This window comes from Chiloscyllium plagiosum, chromosome 5, assembly GCF_004010195.1.
Source record: "Chiloscyllium plagiosum isolate BGI_BamShark_2017 chromosome 5, ASM401019v2, whole genome shotgun sequence".
Taxonomy (NCBI): Eukaryota; Metazoa; Chordata; class Chondrichthyes; order Orectolobiformes; family Hemiscylliidae; genus Chiloscyllium; species Chiloscyllium plagiosum.
Genome location: NC_057714.1, coordinates 43468398 through 43485913, shown reverse-complemented (window position 1 = coordinate 43485913; position 17516 = coordinate 43468398). Strand labels below are relative to the sequence as shown.

The following is a 17516-nucleotide window of genomic DNA, read 5'->3' as shown; positions in this document are numbered from 1 at the left end:
GGAGGTCCTGGGCCTCCTTCACCGCCGCTCCCTCACCACCAGAAGCCTGGAGGAAGAACGCCTCATCTTCCGCCTCGGAACACTTCAACCCCAGGGCATCAATGTGGACTTCAACAGCTTCCTCATTTCCCCTTCCCCCACCTCATCCTAGTTTCAAACTTCCAGCTCAGCACTGTCCCCTTGACTTGTCCGGACTTGTCCGACCTGCCTAGCTCCTTTTCCACCTATCCACTCCACCCTCTCCTCCCTGACGTATCATCTTAACTCCTCCCCCACTCATCCATTGTACTCTATGCTACCTTCCTTGAGCTTATCTCTCCACGCTTCAGGCTCTCTGCCTTTATTCCTGATGAAGGGCTTTTGCCCAAAACGTCGATTTCGCTGCTCGTTGGATGCTGCCTGAATTGCTTTGCTCTTCCAGCACCACTGATCCAGATTCTGTGACCCTATACCCACATCATTAGTACTATATTTTGGGAAGGAAGAGATTATTCAATAACTGTTAAGTTTTCTTTCTTAAATCAAAAATATTGGGGTGAAAACTCTGAATAAAAATCAATACTAATGTTGTTAATTTGAATCTCATTTGAGCTGCTGGAGATTAAGATTTTAGTTTGTTTATTGTGAAGTGTTTTGATTCCTATAAAACCTAGCACAGACTTTAGGAAGTTCTGAGTTCAGATTTCTTTTCTGCCAAGTTCCAGGTATTGTGACAACAGGCGAGAGAAATTGATGATAAGCTTTTACCCTCTATCCCAAAGGCAGAATTTATTTGGCAAAATTACTTTCCTGATAAATAAAGTGCAAGATTTATTGCACTCCAGCTGAAATTAGATAATAAGAAATGTACAGGCCAAAAGCAGTGCATTTTTATTCAAACTTTACTTTTAAAAATGTTATTACAAAAAATTAGAATAATTAAGTAAACAATTAAATGGCTGTAGTTGGGAAGAGGAAAAGCTCTAACCTTCAACAATGAGAGATTTGAGAGGGTAGCTGTGTTAGGGGTTAAAATTTGGGATTAATAGAGCCGCCAGTCTGTTATGACGTGGGAATTGAACCCCTCTGCTAATTAAAACTAAACACCTGGAAAAGCTCACCTCATGATCTGCTAAAAATGTGAGTGAATGAAAGAGAACTCATAATTTACACTGTTTAAAGAAAAATAACAGTTCCTACCTTTAAAAGTGAATATCAAACAAAAACTATTAACAAATCCAAGCCCCCTTCTTTTTAACTAATTACTATCTGACCCCAACTCTATGAAAATGCTGCTCCAGTATCACAATTATTAAACATTACATTAACTTAATCTCAAGTCCACACAGTCTCTTATGCTGTCTTCCTTCTGGTCTTTTGAATCTGTTACTTTCTTCTGACCTTCTGATTTTGTTGTCTTCTCTCTGGGTTATCGTCTTACCTTTTCCTGTAAAAGTAGCAAAAGGTACCTTTTGACAGATAGTGTCTTGTGAGATGTATTTGAGAGCAAGATATTTATTTCTTTGGATAGCAGTTGCTCTCTGGTTCGATGGGCAGTTCCTCTTTAATCACCAACGCTTGCCCAGAAGCTTAAACCTTCCAGGAAGGAACTTGTTCTTCATCTCCTTTGTTCACTTCCAACTTGAAGGGTTTGTTGATGCTGGCAAACTGGGCATCCATTTTTTTGCAGTTGGTGTTTGCGGGCAATTGTTTGGCAGAGTGTGCTTGTATCAATCTTTTAAGTATTTCATATTACTGAGATCAGGATGGGAAAAAGCTTTGATATATTTGAGACAGCACATCAGTAGAGGAACTCCATCAGGATCCACAATAGTGATAATGCACTGTTGTGAGCTTAGCATATGCATAACAGACAAATCAACTTTGCAAAACGTACCACTTGTGTATGGTTTGCAGACTGAAACTCAGATTTCTTGGCCTCTCAGATGCTTTTGAAAGCTGAAGTTGTCACTTTTTACAGGGAGATCTGCTTCCTCCTGCACTTATTGGCTATGCATTGCTAATACTGGTAAAGTGTTCAACCCTGAATCTTTTGCTTCCAATCCTTCCAGATGCTGTAGGTAACCATCAGTGTCTACCAGTCTGTTGCACAAAATGTAAGAGGAATTTTCCTTGTGGCATTGATCAGAGACACCAGCTGTTCAGTTTATGTCTCATAGCCTTAGCAGTAGGAAATTTGTAGAACTTTGAGTTCAGTGTAAACAGATTTTTCTATAATTTGTTTTATCACTGGTTCTGGCTTTTGAGGTCTTAGAGTCGTACAACATGGAAGCAGACACTTCTGTCAACCAGTCCTTGCTGACCATGTTCCCAAACTAAACTAGTCCCACCTGCCTGCACTTGGCCCATGTCCCTCCCAACCTTTCCTATTCATGAACTTATCCAAAAGTATTTTGAATGTTGTAACTATACCTGCACCCACCACTTTCTCTGGCAGTTCATTCCACACAAGAACCACTCTTTGTGTAAAAAGGTTGCCACCTCATGTCCTTTTTAAAACTTTCTCTCTCAAGTTAAAAACTCCTCCTCGCTCATTCTAGGGAAAAGACCAGTGGAAAACAGTCCCAGTCTTTTCAGTCTATTTTGATTTTTCTAACTCTCAATTCCCAGCAACATCTTGGTAAACCTTTTCTGAACGCTGTCCAGTTTAATAATATCTTTTTTATAACAAGGCGATCAGAACTGCACACAATACTTAGAAGAGTCTCATCAATGTCCTCTACAACCTCAATAGAACACCTCAACTCCTATACTCAAAGGTCTAAGCAATGAAGGCAAATGTGCTAAATTCCTCTTAACCACCCTGCCTACCTGGAAAACTTCAAAGAATTGTGTACCTGAACCTCTTGGTGTGTCTGTTCTACAACACTACCAATGAGGAGAAAGTGAGGTCTGCAGATGCTGGAGATCAGAGCTGGAAATGTGTTGCTAGAAAAGCGCAGCAGGTCAGGCAGCATCCAGGGAACAGGAGAATCGACGTTTCGGGCATAAGCCCTTCTTCAGGAATGAGGAAACTTTCCTCATTCCTGAAGAAGGACTTATGCCCGAAACGTCGATTCTCCTGTTCCCTGGATGCTGCCTGACCTGCTGCGCTTTTCCAGGAACACATTTCCAACACTACCAATGACCCTCCCATTAACTATATAAGTCTTGTCCTTGTTTGTATTACCAAAATGGTGGCTCAGTGGCTAGTATTAACCCGGAATTCAGGTTCTATTCTACCTTCGGGTGACTATCTGTATGGAATTTGCACATCCTCCCCATGTCTGAATGGCTTTCCTCCAGGTAGTCCGGTTTCATCCTGCAGTCCACAGATGTACAGGTTAGGTGGATTGGCTATGCTAAATTGCCCATAGTTTCCAAGGATGTGTAGGTTAGGTGTATTAGCCATAAGATGTGCAAGGTTACAGGGATAGGGTAAGGGCGATGGATTTGGGTGGGATGCTGTTCGGAAGGTTGGTGTGGACGCAATGGGCCAACTGGCCTACTTCCATACTGTAAGGATTCTATTATTGTATAATGAAAATGGTATCTGCTACTCCTCAGCCCACTGACCCAATTGATCAAGATGTCTTTGTATTAGACTCGTAGAGATGTACAGCACGGAAACCGACTCTTTGGTCCAACCCGTCCACGCCGACAAGATATCCTGACCCCATCTAGTCCCACCTGCCAGCACCCGGCCCATATCCCTCCGAACCCTTCCTATTCATATACCCATTCAAATGCCTCTTAAATGTTGCAATTGTATTAGCCAGCACCACTTCCTCTGGCAGCCTCATTCCATACACGTACCACCCTCTGCGTGACAATGTTGCCCCTTAGGTCTTTTTTATATCTTTCCTCTCTCACCCTAAACCTATGGCCTCTAGTTCTGGACTCCCCCACCCCAGAGAAAAGACTTTGTCTATTTATCCTATCCATGCCCCTCATGATTTTATAAACCTCTATGTGGTCACCCCTCAGCCTTCAGCACTCCAGGGAAAACAGCCCCAGCCTATTCAGCCTCTCTATATAGCTCAAATCTTTCAACCCTGGCAACATCCTTGCAAGTTTCACAACATCCTTCCGATAGGAAGGAGACCAGAATTGCACACAATATTCCAAAAGTGGCCTAACCAATGTCCTGTACAGCCGCAACATGATCTCCCAATTCCTGTACTCAGTATTCTGACCAATAAAGGAAAGCATACCAAACGCCTTCTTCACTATCCTATCTACCTGCGACTCCACTTTCAAGGAGCTATGAAGCTGCACTCCAAAGTCTCTTTGTTCAGCAACACTCCCTAGGACCTTACCATTAAGTGTATAAGTCCTGCTCAGATTTGTTTTTCCGAAATGCAACACCTCACATTTATCTAAATTAAATTCTATCTGCCACATTTTAGCCCACTGGCCCATCTGATCAAGATCCCGTTGTAATCTGAGGTAACCTTCTTCGCTGTCCACTACACCTCCAATTTTGGTGTCATCTGCAAACTTACTAACTGTACCTCTTAAGCTCATATCCAAATCATTTATGTAAATGATGAAAAGAAGTGGACCGAGCACCTATCCTTGTGGCACTCCACTGGTCACAGGCCTCCAGTCTGAAAACAACCCTCCACCACCACCCTCTGTCTTCTACCTTTGAGCCAGTTCTGTATCCAAATGGCTAGTTCTCCCTGTATTCCATGAGAGCTAACCTTGTTAATCAGTCTCCCATTGGGAACCTTGTTGAACGCCTTACTGAAGTCCATATAGATCACATCTGCTGCTCTGCCCTCGTCAATCCTCTTTGTTATTTCTTCAAAAAACTCAATCAAGTTGTGAGACATGATTTCCCACGCACAATTTTAGATAACCTTTTTCACTATCTACTCTACCACTAATTTTGGTGTCATCCACAAACCTACTAACTATGCCTCATATATTCCCATCCAAATAATTTATATAAATGACAAACAAAAGTCAGAAAAGCAACTCAGAGTCTTTAATCATTGCACTTACTAATCCATGTTACTTCTCTCCCCTGCCAATAAAGCTAAAATACAGTTCACTTATGTATTTGACTTAGAAGAGAGAGGCTTCGATAGGAGAAGAAAATGTAGGCTTGCAAAACAGAAAGATAAGGTGGCATTGCAGGGCAATTATTTTCATAATGATGTCCAAAGTGGACAGGAAGGGGAATGAAGAGTGAAAAAAACAAGGTTAGTGGTTATATACTTACTATTCGGAACAAAATAAATGAATTAATGGCATAAATAAAGTTTAATGGGTATGATTTAGTTACAAGGAGATCATACTGAGAACAAAGAGTATGTGACCTTTCAAAAAGGCAAGAAGGAAGGGAATAATGATGAAGTGGCTTTGTTAGTACATGATGGAATGCGGACATTAGCAGGAACTGATTTGGACCAGATGAAGATGCAACATAGAATGTAAGTTGGTAGAAGTAAGAAATAACAAGGGAAAGAAGACATTGTGGGAGTAGTCAATGGGTCCCCTAACAGTAACTACTTGTTGAATGGAGATTAAATCAGGAGATAATGAGGTTTTTTTTTAGAAAATGCAAAACATGAATCCTAAGCAACTTTAATCTTGATGTAAATTGGGAAAATCAGATTGTCAGAGGTAGCCATTAAGGAAGAATTCATAGAATATATTTAACATAGTTTCCGGGAGCAAAATGTTATTGGTCCATTCAGGGATCAGATTGCTTTGGATCTAATAATGTGTAACAAGGCAGGTTTAATAAATGACCTCAGAATACAAGATCCCCTCAGGAACAGTGACATGAAAATGGTAGAATGTGACATTCAGATTGGGAGCGAAAAACCTGGGTTGGAAACAACTGTGCTACACTGAGTAAGGATAATACAATGGAATAAGGGCTGAGTTAGCTGTAGTGGACTGGGAAAGGCAGTCATCAGAAGAGTATTGATGAATAATGGCAGATGTTTTAAAAACAAGTGTAGGAATCACTGTAAATGTGTATCCCGGTGAGGGAGAAGGATCTTGGGAAAGGGATAAATTGACCATGATTAACCAGGGAAGTTAAGAGCAGTATCAAATTAAAAGAAAAAAAATCATATTGTGGCAAATATTAGTGATAAATCAGAGTATTGGGGTTGTGTTAAAAGTGACCAAAAGATGACCAAAGAAAAAGGAGAAAGTAAACTGAGGGCAAACTAGCAAGTAACATAAAAATGGACAGTTTTTTTAAATACCTAAAAAGGAAGAGGGAGACAACAAATAACATAGGCCCCTTAGAGAATGAAATTGGCAACATAATAATGGGGAGTAAGGGAATGGCAGAAAAATTCAACAAATATTTTACATCTGCCTTCATGCCAGAGGATATTTTTCAAAAAGGGAAGGCAGCAAAAAGAAGCAGATAACTGTAGACCAGTTAGCATAACACCTATTTTGAGAAGATGTTAGAGTCCATTATAAAGGATGTAATAGCTGAACATTTCGAAACACAATATAATAAAATAGACTCAGCATAACTTCATGAAGGAGAATCGTGCCTGACAAATTTATTACAATTCTCAAAGAAGGTCGCAATCAGGGTAATTAAATGTAATATATTTGGATTTCCAAAAGGTATTTGTAAGTCTTCTTAATAAAATAAGAGTTCAAGATCTTGGAGATAGTGTGTTTGCATGGGGGATTTGGTAGTCAACGGAAGACAAAGCTGGGATAAAGGGGGCATTTTCAGGATTGCAACCTGTAACTAGTATATTGTAACTATGTTGATTAGTGGTGGGTCACAATTATTAACATATAAATGACTTGAATGATGGATGTGAAAGTACGATCGCCAAGTTTGTGGATGACACAAAAATAAATGGAAGGTCAGATAGTGAGGATGGTGGAAGGGCTCCACAAAGGAACATTAACAGATTCAGTGAGTCAAGCAAAAACTTGACAGATGGAAAATGTGAGGCTAGGCCCTTTATCAGGAAGAACTGGTGAAACATATGCTGTTTAAATAGGGAATGACTGCAGAAATCTACATCACAGAGTGATTTGGAGATCCTTGTGCATGAAACACAAAAAGCTCGTATCCAAGTTCAGTGGGTAAAGAGGGAAGGCAAGTGGAACACCTTCATTTCACAGGAAATGGACTGTGAACATTGGTAGGTCTTGCTAAAGCTAAAGAAGGCACTGGTCAGACCAGAGCTGCAATACTGTTTACGGACCGTCATCTAAGAAAAGGTACGCTGGCATTGGTGACAGTCCAGAGTAGGTTGATCTGGGTTTGGAGAGATTTTCTTAGGAACAGAGAATGAGCAAGCTGGGCTTCTATTCATTGAAACTTAGAAGAATGAGATGAAACCTTATTGAAACACATAAGATTCTTTGTGGGTTTGAGTGGCTAGGTGTGGAACAGTTGTTTCACCTTGTGGGAGAGTCTAGGACCAGAGAGTGTAATCTCAGTGTAAAGGATTGCTTATTTAAGACAGAGATAAGGAGGGCATTTTTTCCAGATTGGTGAAACTGTGATATTCTTTATCACTGAGGGCTTTTGAGGCTAGACTGTTAACTCTATTCCAAACGGAGATATGCAGATTTCTAATCAGTAAGCGATTGAAGGGTTATGGGGATAAAGCAGAAAACAGAGCTGGGGGGTTATCAGATCATGCATCACATCATTGAATGGCAGAGGGGAGTCAATGGGCCAAATCACTTACTTCAGCACTTGAATTTTAAGGTATTTTCATATTTGACGGGTTTTTCTCCAAAAGCTGAAAAATCTGCAAGTGACTTTCTGGAATTTTCACATACTGGGATGAAAAGTGTAAGTCTCAAATAGGAGACCAGGGTTGTTTCTTGTCTGACTGAGTTGTGGCTCCTTTTGTCTTACATTGTTGGACAAGCTGGGGTATTTCTCTTTGGACCAAAGGAAGCTTTGATGGAACTGTACAAAATTTATACAGAACCACTGATGGAGGTGGTCAAGTCCTAACAGATGTAGCTGCTGGATTGGGTCTGCAGCAGATGGCGGCAGCGGCAGGATAGGTAGTGTCCGGGTTGTGTGGCCTGTATGTTCCCACTCGTCTGACCCGCCGCATTCTTCTTTGTTCTTTATTTTTGTTTCTGCGTTTCTTTATTGTATCAAAGTTCACTTTTTCTTCTTTTCTGTGGCTGCAATGGAGGAAGGGGGTTGCGACGACCTGCGGCTTGGGCAACACGATGGATATAGATGTCCATTCCTCGTGGCCATGGGCTGTGGCTTTATCAAAGGCTTCAGCATTGGTGAGTCAGGTCTGTTCCTCCTGGCAGCGGTGCAGTAGTTTCAGCAGTGGCTATAGCTATGGTAGCATGGTGATTCTGGTTTGATTCTCATGGCTATGGTAGCTTTTGGCAGCAACAGTTCAACGTTGACAACTTGGTGGATCCGGTCTGTCCCTCCTTGCTGTGGCAGTGATGCAGTGGCCTCGGTGTGATGGGTCCGGTCCAGAATTCCTTGCTTTGACAGTCTCGGGGACTGCTTCAGTAGCCACTCTATAAACCCAAATTGTCGTGGAGGGAACAAGAAGTGAGGTTTGTCCTAACTCTGTCTCAACTATTTCTTTTTATAATTTCAATAATTAAAATGGTGCTGAATTGTGGCAACTCATACACATCTCACTGTATTTTCTTAAATACGTGTGGCAATAAATTGCTATTCTAGCAAGAAGGAAAACATACTTGACTTCATCTTTATCAGCTGTTGGATGCAGATGCATCTGTGCATGTAAAAGTGACCTCTGCACAGTCTTAAGGCAAAGTCCTGCCTTCAAATTGAGAATAACCTCCATTGTGTTGGAGGTTATCTTAGAGCAAATCTAGCAGCTGAAAACCGGGCAATCGTATGGCTGTGTGAGCTATCAACAGCAACAGAATTGTAATCCAGCACAATGTGCAACCTCATGGTCCAGCATATTCCTCCATTCAGCCATTACCATCAAGCCAGGGGATAAACCCTGGTTCCATGGAGAGTTCACGAGTGTCTGGAGCAGCAACAGGCATACCTGAAGATGAAATATCAACCTGCAGAAGCTACTGAACAGGACTACTTGCATGCCAAACAGCATAAGCAGCAAATGATACAGCTGAGTGATTCCACAATCAACGGATCAGATCTAAGCTCTGCACTCCTACCACATCCAATCGCGAATGATGGTGGACAGTTAAACAACTCAGTGGAGAAGGAGATTCCACAAATATCCCCATTCTGACTAATGGAAGAGCCCAGCACTTCAGTGAAAACGATAAGGCAGAAGCATTTGCAGCAATCTTCAGCCGAAAGTGCCGAGTGGATGATCCATCACGGCCTCCTCCGGTGGTTCCCACCATTACAGATACGAGTCTTCAGCCAAGTCAATTCACTCCACGTGATATCAAGAAACAATTGGAGATACTAGATATTGTAAAGACTACAGGTCCTGACAACATTCCGGCAATAGTACTGAAAATTTATGCACCAGAACTTGCTGCTCCCCTAGCTAATCTGTTATGACACTGTCATGTACCCAACAATGTTGAAAATTCACCCAGGTATGTCCTGTACATAAAAAGCAGGATAAATTCACCCCGGCCAATTACCATTCCATCAATTGGCTCTCTATCATCAGTAAAGTGATGAAAGGTGTCATCAACAGTGCTATCAAGCAACACCTGCTCAGCAATAACCTGCTCAGTGACACCCAGTTTGGGTTCTGTCAGGACCACTCAGCTCCTGACCTCATTATAGCCGGGGTTCAAACATGAATAAAAGAGCGGAATTCCAGAAGTAAAGTGAGAGTGACAACCCTTGACATCAAGACTACATTCGACTGAGTGTGGCATCAAGGAGCCCTAGCAAACTTGGAATCAGTGGGTATCGGGGCTAACTCTCTGCTGGTTGAAGGCACATAGGAAGATGCTTCTGGTTATTGAAGGTAAGTCATCACATCTGCAGGAGTTTCTCGAGGCAATGTACTAGGTCCAACCATTTTGAGCTCTTAGTCACTGACCTTCCCTCCATTATAAGGTCCTGCTGTGGAGCAGGACACATCCAGTAATGGTGGTGTCTGGAGCATTGTATGTAAGATATGATTCAGTGAGTATGTCAGGCTGTTCTTGACTAGTCTGCGAAATAACTTCCAATTTTGGCAATAGCATGTAGATGTTAATAAAGAGGACCTTGAAGATTCAGCAAGGTTGAGTTTGCCATTATTTCTTCCAGTGCATAAGTTGACATCACATGGTCTGTTTAGTTTCATTCCTTGTTTGGTTTCAGTGATCAATACAGTTGAATAGTCTGCTAGGCATTTTCAGAGGGTAGTTCAGAGAGAACTAACTACATTGCTATAGGTCTGGATTGAATGGTAAAAACAATGATTGCAGATGCTGGAAACCAGATTCTGAATTAGAGTGGTGCTGGAAAAGCACAGCAGTTCAGGTAGCATCCGAGGAGCAGGGAAATCGACGTTTCAGGCAAAAGCCCTTCATCAGGAATACAGGCAGAATGCCTTAAGGGTGGAGAGATAAATGAGAGGAGGATAAGGGTGGGGAGAAAGTAGCATAGAGTACAATAGGTGAGTGGGGGTGGGGATGGAGGTGATAGGTCAGGGAGGAGGATGGGGGAAGATGGCAAAGGTCTGGATTCACATGTAGGCCAGACCAAGTAAGGGCTATGGTTTTCCATTCTGAGAGGACATGAGTGAACCAAATGGATTTTATGACATTCAACAGTGGTTTCACTTTTATTCTTTCTGTTTTAAGCAACAAATGATGATGGTCTGAAACACCTCAGTCACAAGGGTGGTCAAGTATAGATGATGAATGATTTCAAAAGGAAATTAGACTGGCATTTGAGAAGAATTATTTTTGTATGACTGTTTGTTTGGAAAGAGTAGTAGTTGATGTCTTTAAGTGTCTGTTAACTGACTACTTAAGGGTGTCAATTTTTGAGCACATCTGCAATGGAGCTGTTTGTCCAGCATTTTGTGAGGTATTAAGCAGGAGGAGAATATTTCTCCAGAACAAACTCACCCATTATTTGACTTTCTCATCATTTTTCGTAAGGGAAACATTGGGCAGGAATAAATCACAAGTTGATGTTAAAGTTAAATTACATGCTAAATAGTTCACTAGATTCTGAAACGAGAAACATGTAAAACACTTCAAATTCCCTTTCTCACCAAATTCCTGAATCAATTTCTTTGTTTAGCTGTACTTTTTGAATTGGCCTGTGTTTTACTTCATTTACATACACTGTTTCACAGGCCCAAAGCCTTTGAGATAACTGGTTTAGTGAGGGAGTGAGAACGATCATAATGAGAGGTTTGGATAGTGGCTTTCGGATCATCAGTAGGATGTCATGGTATTGAATGGAAGGGAGGGTTAGGTGGCAGGGTAGTTCCTTGAGGAGATCCATGATGATCTGGTGTTCCTCTTGTGCTGGATGGGTACCTGATTTTGGAGGTTGGAAACATTTGTAACGGGGGAAGAAGTCTATCATTGTAAGATGAAGATCTGAGGCAAGGATGGTGTCCAATTATGATTATGAAGGAAGCAAACAAATTGCAGGTGCTCAGATGGAGTGGTGGGAGGCTCGTCACTGGACTTGCTTGTTGGGTATAGATGAAGCCCTGCACTCCTACTGATCCACAAGCAGTGCTGGACAGACACTTAACTTCATGGATTTAGCCTCTCTTCATTCCTTGAGTCTGCCAAGGTTCCTGAGACCTAGAAAGCCAGTCACTTGTAATTTAAAAATAAAATGATTGATTAGCCCACTTTCCATAAGTGGCTTGGTAATCCTCCCCTTGTCCATTATAAGTTTAATAAAGAGTGGGGTAAACATGGATTTAGTTCCTGGTGCAAATAGTTTGCATTTTAACCTCTGATACAACCCCAACCTACCTATTTTTTGAAAGTTAAAATGTTCACCAAAATGTATCCCTCAAGCCTGTTAATACAGCTGAAAGATCTTTCCTTTCTTTTCCCAGAATGTGGAGGGCTTGGTTTGGATTTCAGCTACAATATAGCAGTAGCAGAAGAACTGGGAAACATACCATGTGGTGGGATTCCCATGGCAATCGGCGTCCAGAGTGATATGGCTACACCAGCTCTAACCAGGTATTGACTTCATTTTTCAAGATGGCAAGTATATTTGAAAAAGACAAATTTGGAATGTTGTCAAAGAAATTAAGAGGAGAATCTTTTGGTAATGTTCCTACCTCTGACCCAGAAGGTCCGGATTCAAGTCCCACCTCTAGAAATAATGGCCACAGAGCTATGTCATAACCTGTTCGAACAGATTGATTTTAAAAAACCTTATTGCAAAACTAATGGTTGCTATTACTTAACAAAGTAACAGCATTATCTAATTTTTACTGGTTCTTCAACATTGTTATAAATATTTCATTTAGTTGAAATTCTACATCCGCTCAAGGTCAAGTGATTAAATGCATTATAAACAACTTTGATTCCACTCAACCTAAGCCCTGAGGTGTAAACCTTGGCCTCATCATCCTGACATATTGGCTCACTTTCCTGAGGCAGAACCAATTTATGTTCATTGAAATCTCCGAATGGAATCCTATTTATGAGTAAACTGATTTTCTTTTTCTCATTATCGTTTTTTTGTCACTTAAAGTCATTTGGCCATAGAGATGTACAGCACAGAAACAGACCCTTTGGTCAAACTCATCCATGCCGACCCAAGCCCCACCCAACCCCCTACCCGTTGCCCTTACTTGTTTCATCCTCTCCCTTCCCATTGTTAGTCTCCCTTCTTACCTTGACCTGCCTTACTGACTTGGGCAAAGCACTGTTCTCTCATCTTATTATTTGTCTTCTGTACAGCTCCACCTGGAAGGACTGATGGCAGTCCCCAGCAGTGGTCACTGCTTCCCAAAGAACTGCTGGCTGTTTGATTCAGAGGGGGTCTGACAGCAAAGAAACAAGTCTTGACCAGAGCCAATTAACAACCTGACTGTCATTAAATCAAATCAGAACTCCCTAGCCACATAGGGATCTTCATGAATTTTAATCCTTCAGTTGAATATGCTTGGTCTTTCTCCATAGGTAGCAAAGGAAAGACATCAGCAATGTCATCACACTTACCTATCTAGAGGTCTGTATCTTGTGGTGGAGCCTGGGACAAGGGTGTACATCAGAATCCGGTAACTGGGATCCAGCGCTGTTAGGGGCCTGGTGGATTTGGATCAGGAGCCAGTGCCAGATTCATGATTTCTGTACCTTTCCTGCCTTGTAACAATTAATTCTGTATTAACCTAGGAAGATGCTTAGGGTCATGTTATATGTTCGTGTGGCTAGGTCCTGTTACAGTAACGAAAGCAGCTTTTTTTAAAGAATAATACAAGTAATGTAAATGCCATTAAATTGAAGGCTTTTGGAATGATCCTCCCTCTTGTCACTGGAAGTTGCACTGGCAGGTTTCTTGTATCTAGAACCAAGAATACCATTATTTCTGTGCATGTTTCATCTGTTTGATTAAAGTTGCTTTGTAGAGTCTCTGAACTTTGTCAACTTTCCTCAACTGTCTGAATTTAAGGGCTCATTTGTGACTTACTTGCTATAAGTAATCAATATTGTATTTGAACAGTGGTTTACTAGGTACAGTTGAGAATCAATTGAAAATTGCATCAGCCCAGTCAGTGGATAGAAATTGTAACATCCTGTTCCATATTTCCTGCTGCAGCTCATTCACATTGATCCTCTCGACCCTCATGTTGAATCTTTGATATAAGAATGATCCCATGACTCCTGATTAATAGCCTGAAAATTAAAACTCTAAGCAGAATTTGTCCAATCTCATTTTTCCCCTACGCTCTCCAACCATAATGAAAATATGTTAGGACTGCAGATGCTGGAAACCAGAGTCTAGATTACAGTGGTGCTGGAAAAGCACAGCAGGTCAGGCAGCATCCAAGGAGCAGGAAAATCGACGTTTCGGGCAAAAGCCCTTCATCAGGAATTGAGGCAGGGTGCCTGCAGAGTGAAGAGATAAAAGAGAGGGGGTGGGGGTGGGGAGAAAGTAGCACAGAGTACAATAGGTGAATGGGGTTGGGGATGGAGGTGATAGGTCAGAGAGGAGGGTAGGGGAAAGTAGCAAAGAGTACAATGGGTGAATGGGGGTGGGGATGAAGGTGATAGGTCAGAGAGGAGGGTGGAATGGATAGGTGGGAAGAAAGATAGGCAGGAAGGACAAGTCATTAGGGTGGTGCTGAGCTGGACGGTTGCAGCTGGGGTGAGGTGGGGGAATGGGAAATGAGGAAACTGGTGAAATCCACATTGATGCCCTGGGGTTGAAGTGTTCCGAGGCGGAAGGTGAGGCGTTCTTCCTCCAAGCGTTGGGTGGTGAGGGAGCGGCGGTGGAGGAGGCCCAGGACCTCCATGTCCTCGGCTGAGTAGGAGGGGGAGTTGAAATGTTGGGCCACAGCGCGGTGGGGTTGATTGGTGCGGGTGTCCCGGAGATGTTCCCTAAAGTGCTCTGCTAGGAATCGTCCAGTCTCCCCGATTTCGAGGAGACCGCATTGGGAGCAACAGATATAATAAATGATATTGGTGGATGTGCAAGTAAAACTTTGGATGTGAGGGAGGAACTGTGGGTGCAGGTTTTGCAATTCCTGCAGTGGCAGGGGATGGTGCCAGGAAGGGAGGGTGGGTTGTTGGGAGGTGTGGACCTCACCAGGTAGTCACGGAGGGAGCGGTCTTTGCAGAAAGCGGAAATGGGTGGGGAGGGAAATATATCCCTGGTGGTGGGGTCCGTTTGGAGGTGATGGAAATGTCTTCAGATGATGTGGTTTATGCGAAGGCTGGTAGAGTGGAAGGTGAGCACTAGGAGGGTTCTGTCCTTGTTATGGTTGGAGGGGTGGGGTTTGAGGTCGGAGGGACGGGATGTGGACGAGATGTGTTGGAGGGCATCTTTAACCACGTGGGAAGGGAAATTGCGATCTCTAAAGAAGGAGGCCATCTGGTGTGTTCTGTGGTGGAACTGGTCCTCCTGGAGCAGATACGGTGGAGGCAGAGGAATTGGGAATACGGGATGGCATTTTTGCAAGAGGTAGGGTGGGAAGAGGTGTAATCCAGGTAGCTGTGGGAGTTGGTGGGTTTGTAAAAAATGTCAGTGTCAAGTCAGTCATCACTAATGGAGATGGAGAGGTCCAGGAAGGGGAGAGAGGTGTCAGAGATGGTCCAGGTGAATTTAAGGTCAGGGTGGAATGTGTCGGTGAAGTTGATGAATTGCTCAACCTCCTCGCGGGAGCACGAGCTGGCACCAATGCAGTCATCGATGTAGCGGGAGAAGAGGTGGGGAGTAGTGCCGGAGTAACTACGGAAGATGGACTGTTCTACGTAGCCAACAAAGAGACAGGCATAGCTGGGGCCCATACAGGTTCCCATGGCTACCCCTTTGGTCTGGAGGAAGTGGGAGGATTCAAAGGAGAAATTGTTAAGGGTGAGGACCAGTTCAGCCAAACGAATGAGAGTGTCGGTGGAAGGGTACTGTTGGGGACGTCGGGAGAGGAAGAAACAGAGAGCTTGGAGGCTTTGGTCATGGCGGATGGCGGTGTAGAGGGATTGGATATCCATGGTAAAGATGTGGTGTTGGGGGGCCGGGGAAACGGAAATCTTGGAGGAGGTGGAGGGCGTGGGTGGTGTCTCGAATGTATGTGGGGAAATGAAATGTACCTATCCAGATGCATAGTTCTCATCCAGAGGTTTGAAAAAGCCATAATGCTTGAAAATGGACATACTGGTCATACTGGAGATCCATTTTGTGGTATACGAAATGAGTTGAACCTGTGTTCTCCATTTAGTCATTTTTTCTTCTGGGTTAGCCCCTCCTTCCTCTGTCCTCAGTCTCATCACAATCTTCTGTTATTTCTCTGTTAATTTTGCAACATTTAAATGACAGGCCTTTGTGACCACAATTCATCTCTAAACATTAGCAAAAATATAATTTATTTGGTGAATGAATGTAACTGTGACCCGTCAAAGTTGAGTGATTATTTGTGATCTACCAAGGTTCAATATTGTAAACCAGTTTATTAATTTGTGGAATGGACAAAGAAGTAAATAGAATATTATAGATTGAATTAACTGTTGCATTTTAAAGTGAATTTGCTGTTCCTGGGTTCCAAAGGAGAGTCATTGGACTCAAACCATTGTGTTTCTCTTTCTCTACAAATTCGGGCAGACCTGCTGAGGTTCTCCAGCACTTTCTCATTTTACGACTGCAATTTTCATTTTTTAACTGTTTTCTCAAGACACCTTAAGTCCAGATTTTGTTTTGGTTTTTTTTTGGCTCTGCAGATATCATCCCTGTGCCTTCTCGAAATGTTTACTTTGCTGCAATGTTTTAAATGTCACTTTACACTTTGAACTTTGCTCTGTTTTGGCCTTTTGATTTTTCTGGAACTGCTTTTGCGTAAATGTTTTATCGATGGAGCAATTTATGTCTATGCCCTGTTAATATTCAAATGAGCCAAGTCTAGGATTTCAGGCACAGTCATTATCTGTATCTGTGGTGACAGCTGGAGGTGCTATCTTGCTCTGTTTCCACCAGAAAAGCAGGAAACCAGAAAATGTCACAGGTGAAATTGTTCTGGAAGATTCATCCCATCAACAGATGTGTTTATGAAAGATTAAAAAAAAACAATCCGGTTTCCTCATTTCAAAATATATTCTTGCTAAATCCCATGTGGAAAATGTGTAATAGTCTTAGTCAACATGTAAAAACTAGTCTAATGCACATTACTCGCCAATTAACATGCTCATTCATATTTATTTAACTTTGATCAAGCTTCTCAACTGTATATCGTTATTAAAGAAAAAAATAGATAATATGATTGGCCTTATCAGCAACTTCATAAATCGGTTCAAGCCATTTGTTCACAGGAGAAAGTGAGAACTGCAGACGCTGGAGATCAGAGTCAAAATGTGTGGTGCTGGAAAAGCATAGCAGATCAGACAGCATCCGAGGAGCAGGAGAGTCGATGTTTTGGGCATAAGCCCTTCATCAGGAATGTGGGTGGGGGAAAAGGGGGCTGAGAGATAAATAGGATGGAAGTGGATGGATGGTAGCTGGCAAGGCGATACTTGCAAGTGGGGGTTAATAGTGATAGGTCGGAGGGAAGGGTAGAGTGGATAGGTGGGAAGGAAGATGGACAGGTTAAGAGGGTGGTGCCAAGATGGGAGGGTTGGTCTGGGATGAGGTGGGGGAAGGGGAGATAACGAAACTGGTAAAGCCGATGTTGATGCAGTATGGTTGAAGGCTCCCAAAATGAGGCGTTCTTCCTCTAGGCAATGGATGGCTTGGATTTGGCTGTAAAGGAGGCCCAGGACTTGCATGTTCTTGGCAGAGGAGAGGGGGAGTTGAAGTGTCAGCCACAGGGTGGTGAGGCTCTTTGGTGCCTGTGTCCCAATGATGTTCCACGAGTTGGCGTCCTGTCTCCCCAGTGTAGAGGAGACCACAATGAGAACAACAGACATAATAGATGAGGTGTTTGAATGTGCAGGGAAATCTCTGC

At 42.6% G+C, this 17516-nt stretch overlaps 1 protein-coding gene across 1 annotated transcript in view; it reads left to right on the top strand.

Moving 5' to 3' along the window:
- The window catches only part of zgc:85777 (uncharacterized protein LOC405871 homolog), a 77375-nt gene that overhangs the window by 42696 nt on the left and 17163 nt on the right, over positions 1 to 17516 (top strand). The window contains exon 3 of the mRNA XM_043689939.1: positions 11967 to 12096. Coding sequence (XP_043545874.1) covers positions 11967 to 12096 — 130 coding nt within the window. The remainder of the gene's footprint in view (positions 1 to 11966; positions 12097 to 17516) is intronic.